Source organism: Trachurus trachurus (genome assembly GCF_905171665.1).
Source record: "Trachurus trachurus genome assembly, chromosome: 7".
In the NCBI taxonomy this organism is placed as follows: domain Eukaryota; kingdom Metazoa; phylum Chordata; class Actinopteri; order Carangiformes; family Carangidae; genus Trachurus; species Trachurus trachurus.
This window is the reverse complement of record NC_139901.1, coordinates 8,726,204-8,736,735: the sequence shown is the minus strand read 5'-3', so window position 1 is coordinate 8,736,735 and position 10,532 is coordinate 8,726,204. Positions and strand designations below refer to the sequence as shown.

At 43.4% G+C, this 10,532-nt stretch overlaps 3 protein-coding genes across 4 annotated transcripts; 2 read left to right on the top strand and 1 right to left on the bottom strand.

The window, feature by feature from the left end:
* Positions 1-352: 352 nt before the first annotated feature.
* On the top strand, positions 353-3,216 carry tnnc2.2 (troponin C2, fast skeletal type, tandem duplicate 2). The gene is made up of 6 exons (XM_083975627.1): positions 353-532; positions 1,371-1,422; positions 1,780-1,923; positions 2,121-2,235; positions 2,341-2,477; positions 2,573-3,216. The coding sequence occupies exons 1-6, from the start codon at positions 530-532 to the stop codon at positions 2,602-2,604; spliced, it is 483 nt and encodes a 160-aa protein (XP_083831753.1). The 5' UTR covers positions 353-529; the 3' UTR covers positions 2,605-3,216.
* Positions 3,217-3,530: 314 nt separating this feature from the next.
* Positions 3,531-4,743, bottom strand: taf13 (TATA-box binding protein associated factor 13). Its single transcript, XM_083975628.1, has 2 exons — positions 4,628-4,743; positions 3,531-4,533 (listed from the first exon to the last, which is right to left on the bottom strand). Exon 2 carries the CDS (start codon positions 4,530-4,532, stop codon positions 4,158-4,160), a length of 375 nt encoding a protein of 124 aa, XP_083831754.1. The 5' UTR covers position 4,533; positions 4,628-4,743; the 3' UTR covers positions 3,531-4,157.
* An 8-nt stretch (positions 4,744-4,751) lies between these two features.
* Positions 4,752-10,251, top strand: LOC310988844 (solute carrier family 35 member C2-like). Of its 2 annotated transcripts, none has more exons than XM_083975623.1 (10): positions 4,752-4,845; positions 5,794-6,024; positions 6,153-6,303; positions 6,710-6,773; positions 7,002-7,074; positions 7,588-7,756; positions 8,235-8,318; positions 8,597-8,772; positions 8,985-9,114; positions 9,691-10,251. In XM_083975623.1, the coding sequence occupies exons 2-10, from the start codon at positions 5,914-5,916 to the stop codon at positions 9,822-9,824; spliced, it is 1,092 nt and encodes a 363-aa protein (XP_083831749.1). In that variant the 5' UTR covers positions 4,752-4,845; positions 5,794-5,913; the 3' UTR covers positions 9,825-10,251. The 2 variants fall into 2 exon arrangements, with proteins under 2 accessions (XP_083831749.1, XP_083831750.1); XM_083975624.1 differs by lacking the exon at positions 4,752-4,845 and adding an exon at positions 4,865-5,312.
* Positions 10,252-10,532: the final 281 nt, after the last annotated feature.

Sequence of the window (10,532 nt, the reverse complement as noted above, 5' to 3'; positions counted from 1 at the left end):
TGAGGCCATTTCTACAGAGTAACCTGTTGCATTCATTGTTTTTTTCAAGTGTATGAGATATTTTACAGTAAATCACAGCTTTGTTTCAGCTCCTACCACCGATCTGAGTTTTAACAAACCAGCTGACAGAGAAAAAGTAATATCCTGCTCATATCTGCACTCTGTCCCCCAAAAACTTTATTTTACACACGCTTTTCTGTAGATTTTTCCACCTTGACCCAGAATCCCACAGTGTTAAAAACTCCTGCTTTACTTCTTTTACATTCATAACCTTGCAACTTCAAGAAACAGGAGCTTTTCCCCTCCAAAGTGTGATTGGCTTGCCCTGGCCCCAGAACCCTAAAAGTTCAGGATACTAAATCTGGAGGCCTGTGAGAGGCAGGGGGCGGGACCTGGCTGTCCCGTTTAAAGTGTGTCTGAACCTTCACTTGACGTCTAGTCTCTCTGTCGGGGTGCACACGGATTGACCACTCCTTTGGGCTTTTCTTTTATCCTTGGATATTTGGGGGGGAAAAGCTAATCCACAAACATGGTAAGATCAGTTGTGCAAACGAGCTGCTGCATCTCCTTTAAACTGAGGCCAATCTGCCACCAGTTATTAACTCAAAAGAATGACATCATATCAATTAATTAATTTATAGTTAATTAACTAATAGGAGGATTTGAATGTTAAGACCAGTAGGCTACACTAAGTTGTTAAGAAAAACGTGCTTTTCTTCTTCTAATGTAATGTAGATGTTTATATGTTGGCTTCCTTTAAAATAATGTTTTTTATTCTAAATAAGACAATTTTTCAGTTGTGCTTTTAGAGTATGGTTTTTACTTAATTGCACTTAAGCCATTTATCTTGTGCAAATGCTCTTAATCCGTGTAGAAAGTTAAGAATGGTTGCTGGGAGCTGGGTGGGACTCAGCTGTGGATTCTGCTTGGGCGACAAATTCCCGGGTATTGGATGTCTGCAGGCCATATACAGCGCGCCTAATGTGATGAGACTGAAATAGCCGCACTAATTTCCACCATGCTCGAGAAACTTGTGGAGACGCGCCCATTTATACGACGTAATTTATTATCGCAGATTTAATAATTCCATATCACATCTCATCACAATAATATATCAAAGTCTGTTTTTTCTTAATGTATCACCTGTGCGTAATGTCATTTTTACGCATTTCATTTAGACTAAATACGTTTATATGTGAATATGAATATGTTATTCAGTTCAATTCAATTCATTCCCATGAGTGTCTTTTTTTTAATGAATCATGGGAGCAGTATATGTCCTGGAAATGTAGAGTTTTGGGGGGTTTTAACTGGTATAATTGGGATAATGAGTGAAGCCTGTAGTAAATGAGGACCCTGTTTTCTTCCAGACTGACGCGCAACAAGAGGCCCGCTCCTACCTGAGCGAGGAAATGCTGGCTGGTGAGTATGACGCTGAAGTAACGCGTTACTTTGGCACCAGTATCCTATTGGAACAGTCTAGATTCTACTCGTATTATGAGGCCTAGTGGTTTTCAATTATCACACCTATAAATATCAAGGTAAAATCCCCCCACCCCCCTTTCTGTTATCTCCCCCTCAGTTTCAGAGTAAACTTTATTAGTTCACACAGTATTATATCCGTGCACTTGGGCGATCAAAGATGCTCAGCACAAAGGCCCAGTGATGATAGATGTGCTACAATTAATTTACGCAGAGGCAGATTTCAGTTGTTCAGTATGAAAAAAGATGATGCAGAAGCTTTTTTTGGGATCTGACCTGTTTTCTCGTCTCGACCAGAGTTCAAAGCCGCCTTCGACATGTTCGACACCGACGGTGGCGGTGATATCAGCACCAAGGAGTTGGGCCAGGTGATGAGGATGCTGGGCCAGAACCCGACAAGAGAGGAGTTGGATGAGATCATCGAGGAGGTCGATGAGGACGGTGAGTGACGGGTAACAGTGCGTCTCTGTTACAGTAAACCCACAGTTACGCACCATTAAGACCACTGTTTTCTTTTCATGTGGTTCATGCGTAATTGTGCGCAACAATGTACGCGCCGTCGCGTCTAACAAGTAATCGCAGGGCCCTGGTTTGACCTGACCACCAATCAGACAATGTGTCCTCTTGCTGACCCTCAGGTAGCGGCACCATCGACTTCGAGGAGTTCTTGGTCATGATGGTGAGGCTGCTAAAGGAGGACCAGGCCGGCAAGAGCGAGGAAGAGTTGGCAGAGTGCTTCCGTGTGTTCGACAAGTAAGTTCACACTGCACACACTGATTTTATGGAGACAGATGTTTGTTTGTTTGTTTGTTTGTTTGTGCTATAGTTTGTTTATGCTTTCATGACTGTCTCGCCCAGGAACGCTGACGGCTACATCGACAGAGAGGAGTTCGCCCTCATCATCCGCAGCACCGGAGAGCCCATCTCAGAGGAGGAGATTGATGAGCTGATGAAGGATGGAGACAAAAACACTGACGGCATGCTGGACTTTGACGGTACGTGCGTCTTGGGTGATACTGTTGATGATGGTGATGATGTGTTTGGGGGGTAGTAATGACACCCTCCTCTCTTTTTCTTTTTACTCTCCCAGAATTCCTCAAGATGATGGAGAATGTGCAGTAAAACCAGAAAGACTCATGGACATTCCCCCTACTCTGAACACATCTGACTCCCCCCAAAGACCCACTGCAACTACTCCCTCCCCCCCCACACACACTCCTTTTCCTCCTCTTCCTCCTCCCTCCTGTCCACCTGGTTCACTTCGCCTCTCTTCTCCATCCTCATAGTCATCCTCAACAGACAGCTAGGGCACCTGGCGGGGGGTCGCTGGCTGGGCTACAACTCTTCCCCTCCCACCTGGCCTGTCTGTGAAGGCAGACGGCCTCTGGATGCTGCGCTGACACTGTACACCGTGACAGGACGGCAAAGCTGCAACGGGGGGAGATTCGCTGCACACACCTTCTGCAGCGTATGCATGGCGTTACATGTCAACCGCGACCCCCTCTCCCCCCCTCTGCCGGTAATGCTCTGATCTTGATGTAGTCTAGATAGATCGGCAGCCTGTTACCTGCTGCTTAGACCAATTCATCCAAACACTTCACTGTACAAAGAAGTAATTTGCTTGAACAGAATAAATGAACTAACACATACTCACTTGTAGTTGGTCTGTCATATTTATGGTCTGTGTATAAAATTTTGTTTTGAGGAATATCAATAAAATCTGTTTATTTCTTCTTTTTGTCCATTTCCACTTGAATAATGTCTAATATCTGAGAATGGAGGTCCCCACCTCAAGATCCAACTAACTTCAGTAAAGAAGTGAAGTTGTGAGGTTGCCATTACATGTCTGAGCCAATGGACTTTACTACCAATGAGATATAAACTAAATCAAATTAAGATATACATTTTTTTTCAGGCCAAGAACCTTTGGCTGTACAACTGGCCGTGTTAATGTCATTATAGTTTATAACCTGTCTAATTCTGAGCAATATTAATTTAAATATTGTGTTGCATGACTATTTCCAGACACATAACAATATTTTTTATCTTCAAAATGTTATAAAACTGTAGAAAAGGATGGCAGTCACAGTTTCTCAGTGACACTTATCAATCCAAACATTTCAAAGCTCCCAAAATACTTTTTACAGTCGTGGACGACTAAGGAACCATGCAGAACATCTTCACAAATTTTGCTTCACAAAATGACTCAAAACTATTACTTTACAACAGCTGGTTATTCAGCTTCTGATGAGTGGCTTTGCAGCACTTGTCATCCAAGCTGAGGCTTCATAATGGAGCTATTGTTTGATGATGAAATTGTGCAGTAAGAACATTATAACATAGCCTAACTATGGTGTTGCCATGTTGATGCTTAAGCTGATTTGTGCCTGTGATCTCGAGCCATGAATGTCAATACCCAGATCTATATTTTTGGGGTATAAAAGATTATAAAAGACTGTATGTGTTAAAACAATATGCAAGTTCCTTTATTTAAACACCCCCAGGCAGCATGACAACACTTTGACATTACTCATCATTGTCAAACCATCTGTACAATAATGCAATCAACAAAAAAATCTGAATGGAGTCTCAACAATCCCCTAAAGAAAACACTGGTAAAATAAGTGAACAGCTACTACCAGAAAAAAAATCAGATACATGTCAACAGGGTGAGTTCATGAGCCATAATTTGCCTCGTCGAAAGCTTTCCTGGCTCTCTTCAGCTCCTCGTTCATGGTCAGCAGGTCTTTGACTCGGGCGAACTTCCGGGGGTCTTTGCGGATCAGAAACACGATGTCCTCCACCTGGACGCGACCCTGGCGTCCGATGGACATGGCTTTGTGGGTCATTTCCGTGATGAACTCGATCACCAGGTCCTCCAGGATGTCCACCGACTCCGTGTACGGGTTCTGGTCGTCCCCGAAGCCGTACATCATGCACCGGAGCTCCTTGGAGAAGAGCCTCTTCCTCTTCCCGTGGCCGACGTCCACCCCGCTGGTCCCGTCGTCCAACTCCTCGTCGAAGCCGGTCTCGTCCTCCTCGTCCGCCATTCTGCCAAAAACACACACGGACACATTGCACTAACGCTTACAATGCTGCATGTAGTTAACACACAAAGCATAACATCCACAGAAAGGCGCATTACCTCTTCTTGGTTCAGCCGGGGAAACAACAACACTGAGTGGTCTCGGTTGACTTCCGCCTCGGTTTCGTTGACTACGGAAGTTAATAAAAATGTCGCCTCTTTAAAACACTGCCCCGTGTGGTCGCTTCGAGCAGGTCGTCCCCCGAGGAATGACCAGCGTGATGTTACACCACAAACTTTGCCTGTATTAATCAGCCGTATCGTCAACATGACTCACGGTAGGTTTCTTTTAAATCAAATTTTGACTGTGGTTATATGTGTTTCTAACACGCGCTTTCATGTTTCAAGCCAAACTTAATTCAAACAGATGTCATTTTGACAACATCGCGTCTGTGCTGCTGTGCTGTCTGCGTTGTGAATTAGCCACACGTTTTGTTATTTTCCCCCCGGTTTATGTGTCGTCGTGAACGGAGAACTCCGCCGGGGCCGTGAACAAAGTCAAACATTTGTTAAATTGTATAAATGTCCTGGTGTGGTGCGAGGAAGCCGAACAGGAGAGTGGGTCATGACGGTTCAGAGGAGGCCTTGCGTGTTGGCCAGTGCGACTTGTAGGCGGCAGATCGATACTGCAAAGGTTATAACGGGGGGATTGACCAATGGAGCTCGGTCTGCGGGTTTATCGAAGGGAAAAGACACGTAGCGGGTGAAGGCACCGTGGACCCTGTCACCAGCTGCAGAGACAGAGGTGATAACGAGGGCCCAGCACAGTTTAATGTTTACATTGCATGAATGTAACCGTTTCTGTATATCGTGTTGGCTATTGAAGGACGAGCCCTTACAGTCCACAGAGCAGGCTAACTGTCAACTAATGGGCTCAAACAAACAATAGGTCCTGTCAAACTTTGCTGAACAACGGTCTCACGAGTGCTACTGGTGTGTTTGTCTAATATTAGCCGAGTGTGTCTGGAAACTAAACCAGTTCCTGTTTCATAATGTGTCTGTTAATTGTGTTTAACATCTTATAAACAGTGGTTTGAGCTAGCTGACGTGGTCCAGCGGTTAGCTCAGAAGTTAGTGTTGCCGTTGAGCTAATCGTCCGCCCCGGGCTCATTGACAACTCTGTAAACGGTGCTAACGGGGCTTCCTCGTCCTGAACACACGCCAGCTCACGCTAACCCGGCTCCCTCTTCTTCTCCTCTTCCACATGGGGGCTCTCCCTACTCAAGCACCGAGCCACGGCTGAGAGGAAGGGGTGCAGCCAGTCAGCCAGTCAGTCTCCAGATGTGGAGGACCTCTCTCCAGTAGCTGTCCCAGCTTGGACAGCAGCTGTCCCCTGCAGCCCCTGGATGGCGTGTCCTGTGCAGTTCCTCTGCCGGGGGCTTCGCACCGTCGGGCTGGTTCTCCTCTACTATGTCTTCTCCATAGGCATCACCTTCTATAACAAATGGCTGATGAAGGTAAGCAATGTGGTGTTGATCTCTGGGGGTGAGGATGGGGATCAGAGTGGGTTGTCTCCCATTGTCTCATGATGGAGGAGCTGAACTGTATCAGATGACCCTGTCCTGTCTGTTTCTCTTTCTTTCAGGGATTCCACTATCCCCTCTTCATGACCTTAGTTCATCTCACCATCATCTTCTGCCTGTCGACTCTGACGCGTCGGGCCATGCACTGGTGGACAGGGAAACCAAGAGTTATTCTAAGCTGGAGAGATTACCTCTCTAAAGTGGCTCCCACAGGTGAGAGTGAGACTTTATGTGGAGCCTTGGGTGTTTTACCTTAACTGTTCAAAAGGCACCACAGTGTGTTCAGAGAATGGAAAACTAGCAAAGGGACTGACAGTCATCTCTTATCATGTTCACCACGAGTGCTTTGGCTAAAGTCCACATTGATAGAAACACCACATCACACCTTAGTAGTTGAAGATTAAAAAAATACCAGTAAAGCCATTCACCATAATAAAAACATATATTTGATACATAAAGTTAATGTTTCAGTGCTATTCAGATAATTACAAACTACTACAAAGCACTTCTTTTCAACGTTACCCTACTTTATTTTTCATAATAGTCAGGAAATGTCATAATAAAACATATTTTTGCAAGTAGTTTGTCTTTTAAAAGCCCTAAACTCTGTCATACTCAGCTTTGGCCACAGCACTGGATATTGGACTTTCCAACTGGAGTTTCCTTTTCATCACCATCAGCTTGTAAGTTTTTGTCTTAGTTCTTTTCTTTTAAATATATATATTTTTGGGCTTTTTCGCCTTTTTAATGGACAGGATAGTTCAGAGAGAGACAGGAAATGGGAGGCAGAGAGGGGAGAATGACACGCAGGATAGGAAAACATGACGAAGTAACTTCTATATGAAATGATAAACCTCAGCTTGTAAGTTTTATCTAACATGTTCTGTGGCTCCTGTTTCATGTCATTCAAGGTACACCATGACTAAGTCGTCAGCCGTTATCTTTATCCTCTTCTTCTCCCTGGTGTTTAAACTAGAGGAGCCGGTGAGTGACATTTTTGTTTTTGTATTTTTGAACATTTTAATGTGTTTACCCAACCTTGAGAGCAGGCTGTTTTTCTTCAATACATGCAATATTTGCTTCGAGTTTGAACCATTATGACTGTTTTGGCATTTGCAAGAGTGCCTCTAATGTGCAAATTTTCCCTACAAAGATGGAAAGAACCAATTACCAACATGCCAAGTAGCTTTTAAGGCACTTCCCACTGCAGTTTGAAGTGGCAGTGGAAAGAGTGGTCCTACAGCACACACATTCACTTGTTTATTAATACAAATTATTTAATCTGACCCAGAGCTTTGCTGACCTCTCATGTAGTATTGCAGTATTTCTTCGAGCTCTGTCAAAAAATATTAATGCAGAAACATTTTTTCTGGTTCTCCACTTTGTGCTTCCTCTTTCCTACGTGTGTTTTTCACTTTGTACTCTTCTCCATCTGTGTATATGTTTTGTGTATGTGTGTGTTTCTTAGCATGTTTCTCTTCTGCCCTTTTCAACCAGAACCCATTCCTGATCCTGGTGGTCCTGCTGATCGCCACTGGCATGTTTATGGTAACATTTCAAGCACAACAGTTTGTCCTGGAGGGATTCATCATGGCGCTGCTGGCATCCTTCATAGGGGGGATCCGCTGGACCCTCACTCAGGTCCTCATGCAGAAAGCAGAGCTGGGTCAGTGTCGAGTCACTCTATTATTAACAATAGTGAAGAAATGTTGAGCAGCCTTGTCACAGTTATTGTGCGTAGGGGCATTTTAGCCAGAGACGCATCTAAATCCATCTAATACACTTCATTACACCAGTGACAAACCACCATGAATGAATGGAGATATTGAGGTAAACAGATTAATTTGAATTAGTTCAGTGACCAGTCACCTCACGCCGTGCTTCACAGATAAATCATAAGAAGCTCCATGTGAAACATTTGAAAGAGGCACTGTGACAATACATATTTAAAAAGTAATAAAGCTAAAATGGTATCATCAACATGCAGCTAAGAGAAGAATCAGACGGGAACAACGATATAACCTCTGACGTGACTATTCAGCACATCTGATTTTGTAATTCTAGTAATAGTTTACTATTACTGTATTTAATGTTTTCACAAAGTTATGAGTTATGACCCTGTTTCCTCTTCCCTCTTCGTCCAGGCCTTCAGAACCCAATAGATGCCATGTACCACCTACAACCTCTCATGTTCCTCGGCCTCTTTCCTCTCTTCATCTTTAATGAAGGTAAGATACTGTATATATATTATCCATAAGTTATGATTTGTCTTCCCCACTCTGCAGTAAAGAGTGAGGATGCATTCAAATCAACTGGTTGTAGAATTTCACATACAAGACAGAGATGTGACTCAGATGCACTTAAAGACTTAAGACTGCACTTAAGACTTTTATTCAAGTGAACCTTTGCCGGTTCAAGCAGTGCTAGCATTTGTCCCCTTATAACTGATCAGAGTGTTGTAAGCGTTGCCTTCATGCTGCCTCTGTCCTCCGTCTTCTCTCTGCAGGGTTGAGCCTCAGTACCTCAGAGAAGTTGTTCCGTGTGACGGAGCTCTCGCCTCTCCTTTACTCCCTCTTCACGCTGAGTATCGGCGGCTCACTGGCCTTTGGTTTAGGCTTCTCAGAGTTCCTGCTAGTCTCCCGGACCTCCAGCCTCACTCTGTCCATATCAGGGATATTTAAGGTACTTTTTGAGTTTAATATGTGTAATATATTCACTTTTGACGTTTATTTGGGGGTCTACTAGGCCAATACACTCATTTAAAAAAAAACTTAGCTGGTATCTCAATTTTTCTTCCGTCCGTCGACCTTTGTTTTCTGCTGTGTGATGAGCGCTTAAAGACCCAGCAGATAAATTCTTTCCTTTGTCCTTTTTCTTGTCTTGTTTTCCTGTAGGAGGTGTGCACTCTGCTTTTGGCAGCTGCCCTGACAGAGGACAAATTGAGTGGGCTTAATTGGATGGGATGCATTGTGTGTCTGTGTGGCATTTCATTGCATGTGGGACTCAAGACATATTATTCAAAAAGTAAGTTTATTGTAATTTTTTTTGTTTCCGTTCATTATATATATGTGAAGAATAACGAGCAATCAAATATTTTTTTAAAAATCCATTAAATATGTTTGATAATCTAGATAAAATGCTATGCTGTGTCCACAAAAAAATGATCTAATTTTTTTTTTAAATGAGAGAAATTACACTAGTACTTTCTCCTACACTGAATCTACACTTAAATCACTCTCCAGAATCTATAAATATATGTTTACATTTTTAAATTTAAAAGTTTAAGGACTAGAACGAGAAGTTTTCTACCACAGGCTTCAAGTTACAACATCACACCTGTGTAATGCCTGCTGAACCAAGATTGGCTTCCACACTCTTTGTGGTGGAACAGGATCATGCTCGTACATGCACGTCTTACACAAAGATTTAATTGAGCACAGAGAAGCTTTTCCTCGTCAGTTGGAAAATGTGACGGCAATGTTGTCTGTCAGGCTCAAACATCCAAGTATAGTAACAACAGTCGGGCACACTCTTGGGTGGAGGAGGACTTGAAGCGATGATTATGTTGACAGTGTGGATTTTATTTTTATTTTCCACCAGATAAAGTCCCGTCTTTACGACAGCTGAACAGCAAGAGCCCAGAGCTGGAGCTGCCGTTGCTGCAGCAGACCAGAGACGAGGTCGAGGATTCAGCTGCCGACGAAGACGAGGAGCAAGAAATCACCCTGCATTGACATCAGGGGATGTCAGTCCTTCACGACTCTTCCATCGGAGGGTTTGAACAGTGACGCCAAATCAATGCTTCTGCACTTCAAAAAAACTGTTTTGAACACACTGCCACAAAAAAAAAGAGGGAACAGCATCTTCAGCTCTTAACTTCCACTGCTCGTGTCTTCAGGCGAGGCCAGGGCCTCTTTATCAGCTGTACAGTAACTGTGGACTTTGAACGTGACATAAGTTATGATGCTTTGCCTCAGGGCTGCTCCAGAGACGTAGCTAAATACATGCAACTGTCGACAAAGTATGATGTATGAAGGAGGAGAGTGACACAGCTTTAAATGATGATTTGACACCTTGAATTGCAGTGGCTCGTTTTATCTTTGCTAAAACCTTGTCACTGTGGGAACATCTTCCTGATATCTATACCTAAAAAAACAAAAAGGTATATAATAATGGCATCTGTGAAGTGGCACACAGAATAAGCTGTTAGAAGACTGAAAGGCATCACAGACAGAGTATTTATTTCTTTACCTTAGAAATGTAGCCTGGTTCTGAAAAGGACTTTAAGTTATTTTGTGTGAAAGCGACATTAACAGTTACATTCCTATTTTTGGTGATGGCTTTGCTGATCATCTTTGTGGGCCAATTGTCTGCTGTACAACTAGTTGACACTTATTGACTAATCAAATAACTGTTCAGCCTAAAAATGTGTGGAGAATTGG

Excerpts from the sequence above, each read along its gene's own strand:
- LOC310988844 (XM_083975623.1), top strand. The coding sequence starts at position 5,914 with ATGGCGTGTCCTGTGCAGTTCCTCTGCCGGGGGCTTCGCACCGTCGGG. Across the intron at positions 6,304-6,709 it reads CTCTAAAGTGGCTCCCACAG|CTTTGGCCACAGCACTGGAT; the intron begins GTGAGAGTGAGA and ends TGTCATACTCAG. Across the intron at positions 7,075-7,587 it reads TGTTTAAACTAGAGGAGCCG|AACCCATTCCTGATCCTGGT; the intron begins GTGAGTGACATT and ends CTTTTCAACCAG.
- taf13 (XM_083975628.1), bottom strand. The coding sequence starts at position 4,532 with ATGGCGGACGAGGAGGACGAGACCGGCTTCGACGAGGAGTTGGACGAC.
- tnnc2.2 (XM_083975627.1), top strand. Across the intron at positions 1,924-2,120 it reads CGAGGAGGTCGATGAGGACG|GTAGCGGCACCATCGACTTC; the intron begins GTGAGTGACGGG and ends GCTGACCCTCAG. Across the intron at positions 2,236-2,340 it reads TGCTTCCGTGTGTTCGACAA|GAACGCTGACGGCTACATCG; the intron begins GTAAGTTCACAC and ends TGTCTCGCCCAG.